Source organism: Callospermophilus lateralis, chromosome 17 (assembly GCF_048772815.1).
Source record: "Callospermophilus lateralis isolate mCalLat2 chromosome 17, mCalLat2.hap1, whole genome shotgun sequence".
NCBI lineage: Eukaryota > Metazoa > Chordata > Mammalia > Rodentia > Sciuridae > Callospermophilus > Callospermophilus lateralis.
The window spans coordinates 45,261,682-45,279,507 of record NC_135321.1 but is presented as its reverse complement, the minus strand read 5'-3'; the positions used below and the strand labels follow the sequence as shown (position 1 = coordinate 45,279,507).

General features: G+C 36.6%; 1 protein-coding gene across 4 annotated transcripts in view; it reads right to left on the bottom strand.

The window, feature by feature from the left end:
* Osbpl1a (oxysterol binding protein like 1A) overlaps positions 1–17,826 on the bottom strand; it is a 206,631-nt gene that overhangs the window by 78,513 nt on the left and 110,292 nt on the right. For 3 of the 4 annotated variants that reach the window (XM_076837292.2, XM_076837290.2, XM_076837293.2), the window contains one exon: positions 3,753–3,915. The exons of the other annotated variant lie outside the window; for it this stretch is intronic. In XM_076837292.2, coding sequence (XP_076693407.1) covers positions 3,753–3,915 — 163 coding nt within the window. The remainder of the gene's footprint in view (positions 1–3,752; positions 3,916–17,826) is intronic. 4 annotated transcript variants of the gene reach the window in all.

The window sequence follows — 17,826 nt, the reverse complement described above, 5'->3', positions numbered from 1 at the left end:
TTGTAATGCATTCCACTGTCATAAATAAATAAAAAAAATTAATTAAAGAAATTTAAAAAAACCAACTAGCCATACCTCAGGTAACAAAGAGAGCTCACATATATCAACCCCTGAGTGTACTAAGCACTATTTTAAGTACACTACAAATATTTATTACTTATAATAATCCTATGACACATTTGATGATGAAAAAATGATGCATAGAAAATTGAATTAACTTTTCAAAGGGTATAAGAATGGGTAGAACTATGATTCACCAACAGCCTCCAGCCCCAAGACCTAGACTTTAACCATTGCCCTAGATTACAGAACAAAGATAAATTCAAGGGATGATAGTAAGGTAGAATGGACAGGCCTTGGACTGTTGTTTTCCTCAATCGGCACACAAATGTCATGAATCGACCCCCAGTTTCTGCCTGCAGGAAATGAAAGAGGAGTCGCTTAAATGAGGCCAATCCCAGAAAAAACAGGATCTGAGAGAAAGATTAAGAATTCATCTTTCATATATGAAGCTGACAGCTCAGTATATGTCTCTACCAAGAGGTCAGGGTTGTGGTAGTCAAGATAATGGTTATCTCAAAGATATCCATGCCCTTATTCCAGAAATTGTGAGTATGTTACCTTACATGGTAAAAAGGACTTTGCAGATTTGATTAAATGAAATCTTAAGATGGGGAAGATTATCCTGGATTATTTGTTTGAACTCAAAGTTACCACAAGGGTACTACTAAAGGGAAGGAGAAGGAACAGAACATCATGGTGGAAAGGCATGGGGGAGGAAACCTGCTCAGCTCATGAAAGCATGGAAGCAGAGAGAGGAGGGGGCCAAGGATAAGATATACTCTTCTAGGGTATGTGCCCAAGTACCTACTTCCTCTAACTAGGCCCCACCTCTTACAGGTTCTACCAATAATGCCATAAATTACTAGTACATCAGTAGATTAATCCACTGATGAGGTCAGAGCCCTCATGATCCAATCATCTCCCAAAAGTCCCACCTCTAGACATTGCTGAATTGGGGACCAGCCTTCAACACATGAGCTTTTGGGAGATACTCCCAATTCAAACCATACCAGATAGTATTTAAAGTTATATGATATGGAAAGTCTAAGTAAATGAAGCAATAACTGAACAAGTCTGTTTGGGAAGGCACAAGGAGGTAGTATCAGAAGGAATGAGGAAGGAATGACCTTAGTTACAGGGAAACATTTCTTCTTCTTTAATAGAAATGAAGGAGGAAGTGGGAACAGAGGTCAATGTCTAAATACTGTGGTGAGAAGACAAAGCCATTCCCAAATGATGGTCATTATGATCTCAATGAATTATGTGGCTAGGTCAACAGTAGGTAAAGAATTTGAACTGAAGGCATCTAACCCTTCAGTTTAATTCACTTTCTATAATATCCCAAATGATTCCCAATATTTTTAGTGGTAAACAAGGAAGGCCACACAAGTTTAGACAAATAAAACAAAACACAGGTGGTCATTCAGGAGACCTTAGGACATTTCCTATGGCTGTGGTAGAATGTGCAGATTAGTCTAGGCACTTGGACTCCACATCAGAAGCTTTCTCAACACAGCAATCCATGAAGTAGCAAATGGCACTAAACAATGTGAACTGGCTCTTGATATGGAAATGATTTGTCAGTCCTGACTTAAAGACTGCAGTTCTTTTTATCTCTTCCTCCCAGAGGAGATAATTGTGGAGAAAAATGTTAAAATATTACTATGAAGAAGAAAAGTAACAGTAGCTACAAAAAGTCTATCAAAAAAAAAGAATGGTTAAGGAAACTGTGGTAAAATGACACTGAAGCCTTTACAAAGAGGTATGGCCTTACACAGCCTTTAAAGGAACATGCTAGAGCTATAATAAAGATGGGAAAGACTTCTAAAACAAGTTGAAAAAGCTGATCCAGAGCAATTAAACAGATACTTCCACGTATGTCTTTAAAAAAAAAAGGCTTATGTACACAAATATATATATATATACACAAGTGAATGCTTAGCAAAGGTCTAGAAGAGAACATATCAGGATATTAACAAGAACTTCTGATGCAGAGTGTGTGATCAGTTAGGGAGAATGTCACTGGGCTTGGTATTATTATAATGAATTATTTATAACGAATAATATGCTTTGTTTTGTTTGTATTACGGGGGATGGGACCCAGGATCTCGTGCATACTAGAAAAGTACCTTAAACATGGGGTGTTTTAAATAAAATAACATTAAGTTGCTTTTAAGAATAACAAAGATAAGCAGTGGAAGAACCTGAGATCTTTTATATTCAGACCTCAGTGCATTTAATCCCATAAACTTCTGAATGACTTCCTTTTGGGGGCCCTTACATAAGGAGTACATGACATAATACCAACGGATGTGACACAGTGTTATGTATAATAAATTTCAGCAGTCTTCAGTGTCGGCTACCTTCCAGCCTCCCAGTCATGTAGACCACTTTGTCAATCTTTCTTTGCCTTCCTAGTAGGAGTCACTGTTTCATATTTAACTGACACCACCACCACCACCACCACCATCATCTTTCTCTATTACGAAATTTGGCTATTAACATTATGTTTTCCTCTTATTTTAATTCTGCCATACCTCTGCCAATGGTGCTGCCATTTGCTTCTGTTTTATATAATGATCTCTCCTCTATTAAGTCTACACCCTACCAACCCCCTTTCCTTGTCCTATATTCTCAGACCCTTCTTTACCTTCCTGAGTCTAATCTTCTTTAGTTCTTATTTCCACTCTCTCTCTCACCATGGTTCCTCTCTTTCATTTCCTATTATGAATTTGATCCTTCACTTCACATACACAAAGGTTTTCTGATTTCATGGACAAGTTTTATGAAACCCATATTTATGAATATTCACTTGTTATACAAGAATTTAATTTCCTTCTATAAAATAATTTTTCTCTATTTCACTGATCTCCAACTATTTCCCTCTATATTTGCTTCTCCTCCCCACCCATATATGTCTCAGAACTTCTAAAATCAATTCCCACAAGTTTAAATTTCCTTGGTACTTTCTCTTCTAGGTTGTCTTCCTCTCTCCACCTATAGCTCTAAGTTTTTAGTGCCAGTACTACCAGGCACTATTCTAAGCACTATTTACACATATGAACTCATTTAATCCTTAAAGTACTAAAATAGATATTACAATTGCTCCATTTTAAGTGTGTAGAAATTCAGAACCAGAGAGGTCATGAAGCTTGCCCCAGGTGACAAAGTTGGTCAGCGCTAGAGGACTAGAAGTCCATACTCACTGCAGGCAGGCTATGCATGTGTTTCCGAGTCAAAGTGAAGCATTTCCTTTTGCCTGCTCCAGCTATATCAGGGACTCACCTCTACTTCAGCACTAAGCATACTGAACTGTAACCAAGTGTTACTTATCTGTATCCTTCACTCTTCGACCTCTTTGAAACTGTCCATCTTTCTTAGAACATGTGATAGCACCTGGCAGCAGGAGGTATTAAATAAATGGTCACTGAACAAAGGAATAAGTCAAATATGTCCCATTTTAATAGCACTCCAACCCTAGTATAGCATATACTAGGCAGACTCAGTAATAAATTTTATACCAACCCTTCCTTACTTATATGACACACAAAAAAATTGCAGTTTGGAGAACTATACTAATATATATCCATGTGTTTATTCTGGGAAACTCCAGGTAACAACATGCTAACACGACATTTAGATGGTGGACTATAAATCACCCCCAACAGAGATGGAAGGATTCCAGTTACCTGACAGTGCATCATAGAACTCGTCCTCACTAAGGATGCTGAGAGGCGGAGACCCTTCCACCAGAGACTGCTCTAATTCATGATGTTCAGTGGCTAGAGTCTCCAGTGCTTCTGACAAAATTTTGTTTTTTTCTTGCTCCTGTTCCAATTTAAAATTCCTCACCTAGAAGAAAACAGATAGACAAAAGATTTCAGAGTGACAAGAGACTGACTTACTCAGACAAAGTTATTTGTTTTTGATTCATATCTACTGAAACAACAGAAATGAAAACAGTCATGTTATATACTCATGGATGAATGAGCAAAATTACTAAGCTAATTTTGTTCTTCCCATGGGGCTTTTTCTCACAACAGCTAAGTTAATGAAAACAGATTAAGAACTACCAAACAAATTCAGCTCAATCAGGATTCTAGATTAAGAAGCATGTTAATCAATTCAGAAATCACACATATTTTTTTAAAAAATAGTATTTCTCAACATTAATCATGAAATAAAAAGCTTGAAGATGGTTTAACAAAATAATGTGAGCCATTCTAATGTTAAAAATGTCTACCACATCAAAGAAAAGATATACTTCCCTAGCAGTAGGTCTATCAAATAAAACAAGTTGTCCAGTAATAAATATAACTACTTTAATTTTAATTGTTCAATTCCATATTTTGGCTTCAATTCCACATCTTCAAAAAAAAAAAAAAAAACAGACAGTGTAAAGTCTGGTTTGATTTTTCATCTTTCAAAGGACCATCCATTCTTTGCATGTGATTCAAGACTTCTGCAGATGACTAAAACCCTCAAAGCTCCATGTAACCTAATCTCTACAAAACAGCATGTACTAGATTTGGTAGGAAGAGTTTCACCTATCTTGTATTAGTAGTTCAGGTCATTTAGTCCTTAATCTGGTTGGATTAGGAGCCAATAGGGCACTGTATATAGGAGCCAAAAATGTTGAGATCTACTGTAGCAATGTGCGTGTGTGTGTGTGTGTGTGTGTGTGTGTGTGTGTGTGGTGTGTTTCTAGGGATTGAATCCAGGGCCTTCTGAACGTGAGGCAAGCACTCTACCACCTGAGCTATATCTTATGCTTTCTCAGAAGATCCTTCTTCCTTGGTTTCCTGTTATAAGAGGTTTCTACTATCATTTAATGGTTTAATTTAACAGTGGTCAACATAGTGGTCTTCAAACTTTCAAATTTAGCAGTAAAATATGTTTATCAAATATAAAAAAAGATATTTTAGGAAGCAGAAACATGCTGGTGATGCTGGGTGTGGATCAGAAGTCTCACTGCTTTGACTTTCTTCTCCCCTCCCCGTGGACCCTCGAGGCCCAAACCCAGGAGCTAGTCCCACAGTTGGAAAAGCACTGGACAGGGTGAACTCCCTATACCTCTTCCAGGTCAAACCTTTAGTGTGCAGGTCCGGGGTCCTAGAAGCTGCAGAACTCTCACAATGGCTCCTGCTTTCCTCACTGCACAGGATCTAACTCTCTCACTGCCTGACATTCCCATTCCTCTCCCCATGAACAAGAATGAAGCATTTCAGTCTCTGTTCTGACTCCAGGGCCCTTTGTGGCCCTGAGGTCTTAAGAGCTGCACAGTAGGTACACCACTCTAAATAAGAGTGCTAGAAACCACTTAAAATACAATTTTACTGAATGCTCAATTCACAGCACAAAGCAGGGTTACATCTTTATGATCTTGGGAATAGTTTCAGTCCTTAGGCACCTTACTGTTTATAGCATTGAGATTATAATTATTAGAGCTGTTAATGAAATAAAAATAGCAATAAATGGTAAGCAATAATAAGCAGAGACATAAACTTAAAAAATTAAATATAGAATTACAATTTTTAGGAAACTGAAAAATATTATATATTCCTATAATCTAAACAGTTATTTCCAGAAGAGGAAATATTTGTACTATGGCTTAGAGCAACTTAAAAAAATAAAATATGGTTCTTCCTCCCTCTGATGATTTAAACAATTCACTTATCTAGATTTGAGGACAACATCCAAAATGATTCTTCCTTTGAATGAAAAGATCTATCAGCACTGTTATATTTGTAGATTCCAAAAACAATACTGCCAGATCAAAGTCTTCCATCTCTGCCCACTCTCTTTAGCCTTATCTTTTTCACTTTTCAAATATTAAAAATGTAAACGTGTTATTACATTGTACCTTTAAAAATGAAGGTCAACTAAATGATCCCCTCTAGTTAAAAAATACATACATTTTAATTCCTAAACTTATCTAGCAGATTTCAGCAAAATGGCAAATAAATGATCAAAGTCCAAAAATATCCAGTTCCCTCAACAAGATTTTATTCAAAATGTAGTTATAATCCTTTACCATCTAAAATAAGCAGCACTTCACTTCTACACATCTACATCTGCTCCCACTTGTTCCCAAGAGAAAGTGAAGAGGGTGGGAAACAGGAAAGGAAGAGGCTCTCACCTCCTATTTCTGACCTGGATTTTATTTTTCAATTCATCTGAGGGTACTCTTACTAGTTTCAAGCCTAACAGGATCAACTGAACTAAAGAAACTACTATAAAACTACCCACAAAATGGTAATCTCTACCATTATTTAAGGGATGTACATGAGAAAGTAACTCTACATAGCATAGAAATTGCACTAGTAATTAATGAATTCTCTGGTTGCTTTAGAGAAGCATCTAGCAGCATACTTAACTTCCATTAACACTTTTTAGTCAGAGGGATTACTGGAACAAAGTAATTTCAAACCTTCTAAAAATCTCAACATTTCAGAAATACCTAGGGGAAATTTTGCATTTAAAAATGAGTATTGAACTGCTAATAAAGATATTGCAGAGTGCAACTTCATAAAATACTCATCTTACCTTTGAACCATTTCAAAATTTTCCCTTGCTAGCATAGAAATTATTGTAACAGAAACAGTACCTTTTGTGCATTTATTTGTGCATTACAATCCCAGGTGCAAGGCTCTCACTGCATTGACATTATATAGCAACATGTGCATACTGATTACTAGGTTTTTAAAATTCTCAAATCATAGTAATTATCCTAGTTACTATAAAAGGAATAAAGAATTTTTTCATAAAACTAGTGAACTCCAACACATGCTTATAATTACATTAGGAAATTTAATTTATTTACTGGGTACTGGGGATTGAACCCACGGGAGCTCGACCACTGAGCCACATCCCCAGCCCTTCTTATTTTTTATTTTGAGACAGGGTCTTGCTAAATTGCTTAGCACCTCACCAAGTTGCTGAGGCTGGCTTTGAACTTGCAAGCCTCCTGCCTCAACCTTCCAAACCAAACCATTGGGGTTACAGGCATGCACCACTACTACCTGGCGATATTAGGATATTTTAAACTAAGAAAACAAAAGTCAATGTATGATCAAGTGAACATAAATTTTTAAACAACTCTTTAGGGAAAAAAATGGAAGGGCTGAATCATTATACCCTTTACAGCGAACATATACAATGCTCTGTGTTGGTAGCCCCTGAAAGATTAATACAAATTTAGGCCTTTCCAAGTAGTCTGTCATTTTATCCCATTTCATGCTAGAAGGTGAAATTCACTTCAAAAGGGAATTCACTTCTGCCAGCAAAAGAATCCATCTTTTAAAAGTCATGTGGTAGCCATCTTATATACGACTCATTTACACTCTCATTCTAGCAAGGGCCCTGTTTTTTGATCTGTTTCAGAGGAGTTTAGAAAGGCAGAAATCAAATCAAATCATTTGGCAAACTCATACCACTAAAAAGTGATCTGATATTGGTATTCACAGAACACGGTGTCTAATTATCCAATTACAAGCCAGGTGAAATCCTGGCCTTGATTGTCATTCCGATGCAGCCCTTTCCACTGGATGCACTCTGGTGGGTTCAGCAAGATCATCCTGAGCCCTTTCTTCTTTGTTATTACACATGTAGCTTTGATAATGAAGAAGATAACAGAAACTTGAAATGCTAAATATTGAGTTTAAAAACACCTAGTTTTCTCTCTGCGAAGGAATAGCACTGATACTTCTCTTTCTGTAGTTACAGGCCTAATAGTATTCTCACTTCAAAACTTTTTTCCAAATGTAAATTTTAGGTAGGCTCCCTGCTTTTGCTATATACCTGATAAAAAGCATGAGCTGGGTACGGTGGCATACACCTGTAATCCCAGCAGCTTGGGAGACTGGGGCAAGAGGATCACAAATTCAAACACAGTCTCAGCAACTTAATAAGGTCCTAAGCAACTTAGCAATACTCTGTCTCAAAATAAAAATAAAATAAAAAGGGCTGGAGATATGGCTCAGTGGTTAAGGGTCCCTGGGTTTAATCCCTGGTCCACAGAAAAAAGCTTGAGTTATAACTGATAAGACCTCTTCTGCCCTCAAGTTCAAATACTACACTGTTTAGGTGGAGGAAGAGGGCTTCAGTTTAAATGTGTCCCACAAATTTCATGTACCGGAGGCTTAAACCCTCCAAAGTCACATGTTAATGGTATTTGGAGGTGAGGTCTATGGGAGATAATTAGGATTAGATGAGGTCACGAGGGGTAGAATCTCCATGATGGCATTTATGGCTTTAAAAGGAGAAGTTAAAATCCAGGTAACACCTCTACTCTGTCTCACCACATGATGTTCTCCAATGTGCCAAGACCCATCAAGGAGGCTCTCTCACATGCTGAGCAGATACCAGTACCACACACTTAAGATTTTCCAGCCTCTAAACCACAGTCAAGACAAACTTTTATTCTTTGTAAATTACCCAGTTTGTGGCATTCAGATATAGCAACAGAAAGGCAGAATAAGTAAAGGATAGAGTGCCCATGTGAGACGTAAATGGTTAACAGCCATAGCCAGTCAATGAATCCACCACATCCAGGCTACATGACACACACACCTCCAAGTTCCAGGGATATTATGCTATGATCCCATGTCTAAGGCATGATGAAGAATAGAAATAGGTCCTCATGATATTATAGTACACACTTGCTTTGTTTCATAAACTTACAAAGCACCTTTGTACACATGCAGTTTCAGAGTTGTCACTACCTCTCCCTCTGAAACTCTCTCCTTGCTATCAATGCTTTTTCAAGCGTAATGAATTTCTGTATCCTGCTGGAGACCATAGGGAAGGTCAAGAGCAGAATAAAAGGATCTCTTAAGATGCTGTCATAACAACTTGAGTAAGAGATGGGCATCAACAATGGAATTGCCAAGAAATATCATATTCTAGACAGATTTTGTAGGAAGGCCTAAATGTTTTGCTGAAAGACTGAGATGTGAGAAAAAAGAGGAATCAAGGATGACACTGTGGTTTCAGGCTGAGCAACCAGGATAGAGTTACAATTGCCTAACATGGGAAAGAATGCAGGAGGACAGGGACAACTGAGAACTCAGTTTCACATATGGAAACGTGAGGAGCTAGCAGACATCAAGTGCAGATGTCACATGGGCAACCAGATATCAAGCCAGGTCCTTAAGGAAGAAATTATATGTTTTAAGTCTTATGACTAGATATGATCACTAAGGAAGAAAGATAGAAATGCAGAGAAATCTAAGGACTAAACCCTAGTAGAAGAGATGAAAAAGAACTAGCAAAGGAGAATGTGCGCGTGCGTGGGGTGGGGGTGGTGGCAGAGAGGTAAGAGGAAAACCAGAAGTGTGTTGTATCCTGGAAGCTCAAGAGAGGTACTACTTCTAGGAGGAAAAAAATTATCAATAATGAAAAACTGATGGCAGATCAAATAATATGAGAACTAAGAGCAGAGAACTGTATTTGGTAATACAGAGATTGATCATGAACTCAAGAGTAGTTTCAGTTAGTGCTGAAAGGATGTTGGAGGTGACAAGTGGGTCAATAAAGAGGAGAGAGCAACTACAAACATTCCTTAACTTCTGCTCAGAAGAGAAAAAGAGAATTAGAATGGTTGCTAGAAGTGGTTTGGGGAGTTAGTAAGGTTTTACACTGATGGAAAGGTTCAATAGATAGAGCAGAATTAATGATGTTCAAATAAGAGAATTGCTGCAATGATGCTGTTGGGTTTGCAAAAGGAAATGTGCTGTAGTCTACAGGAGTACAGCTGGTCTTTGCTTAGGTCTTGGACAGTTCATACTTAGGTGCTGAAAAAAAAAAAGCTGTGCACATGCGCACGTGCACACACACACACGCGCACGTGCACACATACACACACACACACACACACAGATAGGTGGATAAGTGTAACCTGAAGTTTGCTTCTAACTGCTTCTGTTATCTCAGTGCAATTGAAGAATATAGAGAACAGGAAACAGACACAGACAACCTATTGGTGCTAGCATATGGATACACTAAAAAAAAAATCTCTACTCTTTTTTGAAATGTCAAAATGTACACAAAATGAAAGGAGTTCACCCTGAGATTAAAGATGAGATGGATCCCATGACCCCATTAAAGCCTCATTCACATTCACCTGTCAACCCAACACATGGAAACACCCTCAAGTGTTTTCCCTTTGCCTACATCTGAAGTGAATGGCAACCAGCACCATTTAAAAAGTCCATCTTTTTTTTTTTTTTCAGTACAATACTTCTTTTTTTTTTTTTTATTGGTTGTTCAAAACCCTACAAAGCTCTTGACATATCATATTGCATACATTAGCTTCAAGTGAGTTATGAACTCCCTTTTTTACCCCAAGTACAGATTGCAGAATCACATGGGTTACACACCCACATTTTTACATAATACCATAATAGTAACTGTTGTATTCTGCTACCTTTCCTATCCTCTACTATCCCCCCTCCCCTCCCCTCCCATCTTCTCTCTCTACCCCTTCTACTGTAATTCATTTCTCACCTTGTTTATTTTCCCATTCCACTTACAACCTCTTATATGTAATTTAGTATAACAATGAGGGTCTCCCTCCGTTTCCATGCAATTCCCCTTTTCTCTCCCTTTCCCTCCCACCTCATGTCTCTGTTTAATGTTAATCTTTTCTTCCTGCTCTTCCTCCCTGCTTTATTCTTAGTTGCTCTCATTATATCAAAGATGACATTTGGTATTTGTTTTTTAGGGATTGGCTAGCTTCACTAAGCATAATCTGCTCTAGTGCCATCCATTTCCCTGCAAATTCCAAGATTTTGTCATTTTTTAGTGCTGCATAATACTCCATGGTGTATAGATGCCACATTTTTTTAATCCATTCATCCATTGAAGGGCATCTGGGTTGGTTCCACAATCTAGCTATTGTAAATTGTGCTGCTATGAACATCGATGTGGCAGTATCCCTGTAATACGCTCTTTTAAGGTCTTCAGGGAATAGTCCAAGAAGGGCAATAGCTGGGTCAAATGGTGGTTCCATTCCCAGCTTTCCCAGGAATCTTCATACTGCTTTCCAAATTGGCCACACCAATTTGCAGCCCCACCAGCAATGTACAAGAGAACCCTTTTCCCCACATCCTCGCCAGCACTTGTTGTTGTTTGATTTCATAATGGCTGCCAATCTTACTGGAGTGAGATGGTATCTTAGGGTGGTTTTGATTTGCATTTCTCTGACTGCTAGAGATGATGAGCATTTTTTCATGTACTTGTTGATTGATTGTATGTCCTCCTCTGAGAAGTTTCTGTTCAGGTCCTTGGCCCATTTGTTGATTGGGTTATTTGTTATCTTATTGTCTAATTTTTTGAGTTCTTTGTATATTCTGGATATTAGGGCTCTATCTGATGTGTGAGGAGTAAATATTTGTTCCCATGATGTAGGCTCCCTATTTACTTCTCTTATTGTTTCTCTTGCTGTGAAAAAACTTTTTAGTTTAAGTAAGTCCCATTTGTTGATTCTTGCTATTAACTCTTGTGCTATGGGTGTCCTATTAAGGAATTTGGAGCCCGACCCCACTATATGTAGATCGTAGCCAACTCTTTCTTCTATCAGACGCAGAGTCTCTGATTTGATATCAAGGTCTTTGATCCATTTTGAGTTAACTTTTGTGCATGGTGAGAGGAGGGGGTTCAGTTTCATTTTGTTGCATATGGATTTCCAGTTTTCCCAACACCATTTGTTGAAGATGCTATCCTTCCTCCATTGCATGTTTTTAGCCCCTTTATCAAATATAAGATAGTTGTAACTTTGTGGATTGGTCTCTGTGTCCTCTATTCTGTACCATTGGTCCACCCGCCTGTTTTGGTACCAGTACCATGCTGTCTTTGTTACTATTGCTCTGTAGTATAGTTTGAAGTCTGGTATTGCTATACCGCCTGATTCGCACTTCCTGCTTAGAATTGCTTTTGCTATTCTGGGTCTTTTATTTTTCCATATGAATTTCATGATTGCTTTATCTATTTCTACAAGCAATGCCTTTGGGATTTTGATTGGCATTGCATTAAACCTATATAGAACTTTTGGTAATATCGCCATTTTGATGATGTTAGTTCTGCCTATCCATGAACAGGGTATATTTTTCCATCTTCTAAGATCTTCTTCTACTTCTCTCTTTAGGGTTCTGTAGTTTTCATTGTATAAATCTTTCACCTCTTTTGTTAGGTTGATTCCCAAGTATTTTATTTTTTTTGAGGATATTGTGAATGGAGTGGTTTTCCTCATTTCCATTTCAGAAGTTTTGTTGCTGATATACAGGAATGCCTTTGATTTATGCGTGTTGATTTTATATCCTGCTACTTTACTGAATTCATTTATTAGTTCTAGTAGTTTTTTTGTATACCCTTTTGGGTCTTCTAGGTATAAAATCATGTCATCCGCAAATAATGATAATTTAAGTTCTTCTTTTCCAATTTTTATGCCTTTAATTTCTTTTGTCTGTCTAATTGCTCTGGCCAGTGTTTCGAGAACTATATTGAATAGAAGTGGTGATAGAGGGCATCCCTGTCTTGTTCCAGATTTTAGAGGGAATGCCTTCAATTTTTCTCCATTCAGAATGATGCTAGCCTGAGGCTTAGCATAGATAGCTTTTACAATGTCAAGGTAATTTCCTGTTATCCCTAGTTTTTCTAATGTTTTGAACATAAAGGGATGCTGTATTTTGTCGAATGCTTTTTCTGCGTCTATCGAGATGATCATATGGTTCTTGTCTTTAAGTCTATTGATGTGGTGAATAACATTTATTGATTTCCGTATATTGAACCAGCCTTGAATCCCAGGGATGAATCCTACTTGATCATGGTGCACAATTTTTTTGATGTGCCTTTGTATCCGATTCACCAGAATTTTATTGAGGATTTTTGCATCTAGGTTCATCAGGGATATTGGTCTGTAGTTTTCTTTCTTTGAGGTGTCTTTGTCTGGTTTCGGAATCAACGTGATGTTGGCCTCATAGAATGAATTTGGAAGAGCTCCCTCTTTTTCTATTTCCTGAAATAACTTGAAAAGTATTGGTATTAATTCTTCTTTAAAAGTTTTGTAAAACTCCGCTGTATACCCATCTGGTCCTGGGCTTTTCTTGGTGGGTAGTCTCTTGATTGCTTCTTCAATTTCCTCCATTGATATTGGTCTGTTCAAATTGTGTGTATCCTCCTGACTCAGTCTGGGCAAATCATATGTCTTAAGAAATTTATCGATGTCTTCACTATCTTCTATTTTATTGGAATATAGGTTTTCAAAATAATTTCTAATTGTCTTCTGTATTTCTGTAGCATCTGTTGTGATATTGCCTTTTTCATCCCGTATGTTAGTAATTTGAGTTCTCTCTCTTCTTCTCTTCGTTAGCATGGCTAAGGGTCTGTCAATCTTGTTTATTTTTTCGAAGAACCAACTTTTAGTTTTGTTGATTTTTTCAATAGTTTCTTTTGTTTCAATTTCGTTGATTTCCGCTCTGATTTTAATTATTTCTTGCCTTCTGCTGCATTTGCTGTTGTTTTGTTCTTCCTTTTCTAGGGCTTTGAGATGAAGTGTGAGCTCATTTATTTGTTGGTTTTTCTTTTTTTTTGAGGAATGACCTCCAGGCGATGAATTTCCCTCTTAAAACTGCTTAAAAAGTCCATCTTTATTACAGACAATGCTCTCTTTCTCAACTCAGTTCAAGAAAGAAATGCCTTTCTCAATTACCTCTGTATGTCTCTGCACTTGGATGAGGAAGAGACAGATATGGTTTACAGATATGTGAAAGAAAATGACCTCAGTGGATCTTATTAAAATGGCAATTTCTGCTAATAACTGTTAATTCCTTTCAAAAGGTGTCTTTAGACATTTAAATCAAGGAAGAATTTAAAGATAACTCCATGCCCAGGGCAGAGCCAATAAACAGGTACTTAGAAACACTTGCAGGGAAAATATTGATAAGTAATGGGATGGGGTTAAAAACAGGGTGATAATGACGTTTGGAAAAACTCAATAAAAACCCAGAATATTTGATTTATTTTTGTCAGAATGACTTAAAATCAATGGGAGATTAGCGATAATAACAAATGACAACATAAAAATTGTTTCATTTTTACACATCTTTTAAAAAACAAAGAGAAACAAGCTTCTGAAAGTAGCATTTACTCCCACTATATGCTAACAATAGGGATTCCATACAAGTTTATTTCACTGTTCTGTTCATGGCTCTGGCTTAGAATAATTTTGTACAAAATCTCATAATAATTTGCTCTACAATTGAAAAGTTGAACCACTTGACACTGATTGTAATACATTAGGAATCTCTACAATAGCTTAAATTTCCTTCATTACATACCTTTTACAACCCCAAAGCAGCACTTATAGGATTAGATTCCTACAAGCAGTATGAACTTTAATGTATAATTTTCAAATTATTCCAGATTATAGTATAATAAGTTAAAAATTTCAAAATTAGGCAAACTATTTTTAAAAATTAAGGTGGATAATAATAAGAGGAGAGGTGAGAAAAAGAGCAATCCAAGATAGTCTTGATAGGATCTCTTTCACTATTATTAGTATTTCAAAATTTACAAAGAGAGATATAATTTAAGTGCAGAACCTTCAATAAAAAAATCTCCCAAAATCTCTTTATTCCTAATTTCATTATGAGTTTGTCTAGTTAAAAAAAGATGACTTTAATTTCATAAGCATTGTATGGTTCTAACCATTGTGTATGGTTCTATATATACACATAACTAATTTTTTAAGTCTATTGCAAAGTTATAGATACATGGCATTTTTGTGTGTTTTTAAGGTCATTAAATTCTTACAACTACTATGAGGAATATATGTGTATGTGTATGTGTATGTGTATGTGTATAAAAACAGAAGATTAAAAATTTTAAGAAAGTTGCCAAAAGTCACCAAGATCATTTATCCACTTCCCACAAGTTTCCCAATCCATGATGCTGCCAATAACCACACAGCCCCAAAACAACACTGATAAAAATACATGATCATCAGTCTTTTTTTAAAAAAGCAGAAGATTTTACCTACTTTCTTTGTGGATAGGGGTTACTTGAACAGGCAAATGTGGGTGAGGGGAGGAAGAGGTACTAGACTACAGCAAAAACATTTGTTTAGATCCCCTGACAAAAAGTTTCAATGTAGCTAAAAAAATATACACCAAGGGGTGTATTTAGATAGGGGAAACAATTTTTAATGTTCTGTGTTATCCAGCAATTAATTGATTTTCAAAATAACTAGAAGGATTTTAAGTCTTTCTAATACCGAGATGATAAATATCTGGGGTAATGAATATGTAAATTACACTGATGTGATCACTGCACATGGTATACGTATACAGAAATACCGTACTATAACCCCTAAGTGTGTATAATTGTGAGTTAATTTTAAAACAAAAATACACCAAAGCACAAATAACAAAAATTTAAAATTTGGTGGTCAAAGAGCACTATCAACAGTAAAAAGACAATCAACAGGGCTGGGGCTATTAGCCCCAGTGTGAGGCACTGCGTTTGATCCTTTGGACCACATAAAAATAAACAAAATAAAGGCATTCTGTCTATCTATAACTAAAAAGAAAATTTTAAAATAGACAATGAGAGAAAATATTTTTAAGTCATATATTGGTTAAGAGTGTATTATCTAAAATATATACACAATTATACAAAGAACTCTTTTAACTTAGTAAAACAAACAATCCAATTAAAAAATGAAGAACCTAATGGGCATTTTTCCCTGAAGATATACAAATAACCAACAAGCACATGAAAAATTGTTCAACAATCTTTAGTCACTAGGGGAATGGAAATCATAACCATAATGAGGCTACTACTTCACACCCACTAGAGTGGCTACAATTAAAAAAAAAAAAAAAGGAAAACAACTAATCATGAGTACATAGAGAAATTGAAGCCTTTGTCTATGCTGATGGGAATGTAAAATATAGCCATAGAGAAAAATAATTTAGTGGTTCTTCAAAATGCTAAACACAGAATTACCCTATAATCCACAAATTACACTCTCAGGTGTACACCAAAAAAATAAATAAAAATAAATGTTCAAATACTTTAAAAAAAAATATTTATACCAGTACTATTCACAATACCCAAAGGGTAGAAACCCAGTGTCCTTAAATGTATGAATGGATACACAAAATGTATAATATACACAAAAAAGAATACTACTCAGCCATAAAAAGGAACTAATTACAGATACATGCCACAATGCCTATGAACTTCAAAAACAGTATGCTAAGAGAAAAAGACACAAAATCTTATGTATTAAATAATTCCATTCATATAAAATTCCCAACAAAGGCAAATATTTTTTTTAATGAAATATGGTAATCTTTTTAAATTTTTATTTCAGGGATTGAACCCAGGAGCTCTTAAACACTGGACCACAGCCCCTGTCCTTTTCATTTTCTTTCTTTTTTTTTTTTTATTGATTGTTCAAAACATTACAGAGCTCATGATATATCATCTTTCATACATTTGACTCGATTGGGTTATGAATTCCTATTTTTTCCCCAAATACAAATTGCAGAATCACATTGGTTACACACTCACATTTTTACATAATGGCATATTAGTGACTGTTGTGTTCTGCTACCATTCCTATCCCCTATTATCCCCCCTCCCCTCCCCTCCCCTCCCATCTTCCCTCTCTACCTCCTCTGCTGTTGTTTAATTCTCTCCCTTTTTTCCCTCCTCCTTTCCCCTCACAACCTCTTATAATTTTGTGTAACATTGAAGGTCTCCTACTCTTTCCATATGCTTTCCCTTCTCTCTCCCTTTCTCTCCCCCCCTCTCGTCTTTGTTTAGTGTTAGTCTTTTCCTCATGCTCATCCTTCCTGTTCTGTTCTTAGTTGCTCTCTTTATATCAAAGAAGACATTTGGCATTTGTTTTTTAAGGATTGGCTAGCTTCGCTTAGCATAATCTGCTCTAATGCCATCCATTTCCCTGCAAATTCTATGATTTTGTCATTTTTTAGTGCTGCATAATATTCCATTGTGTATAGATGCCACATTTTTTTTAATCCATTCATCTATTGAAGGGCATCTAGGTTGGTTCCACAGTCTAGCTATTGTGAATTGTGCCGCTATGATCATTGATGTGGCAGTATCCCTATAGTACGCTCTTTTTAGATCCTCAGGGAATAGTCCGAGAAGGGCGATAGCTGGGTCAAATGGTGGATCCATTCCCAGCTTTCCCAGGAATCTCCATATTGCTTTCCAAATTGGCCTCACCAATTTGCAGTCCCACCAGCAGTGTACAAGTGTACCCTTTTCCCCATATCCTCGCCAACACTTATTGTTGTTTGACTTCATAATGGCTGCCAATCTTACTGGAGTGAGATGGTATCTTAGGGTGGTTTTGATTTGCATTTCTCTGACTGCTAGAGATGGTGAGCATTTTTTCATGTACTTGTTGATTGATTGTATGTCCTTCTCTGAGAAATTTCTGTTCAGGTCCTTGGCCCATTTGTTGATTGGGTTATTTGTTATCTCATTGTCTAATTTTTTGAGTTCTTTGTATATTCTGGATATTAGGGCTCTGTCTGAAGTGTGAGGAGTAAAGATTTGTTCCCAGGACGTAGGCTCCCTATTTACCTCTCTTATTGTTTCTTTTGCTGAGAAAAAACTTTTTAGTTTAAGTAAGTCCCATTTGTTTATTCTTGTTATTAACTCTTGGGCTATGGGCGTCCTATTAAGGAATTTGGAGCCCGACCCCACAGTATGTAGATTGTAGCCAAC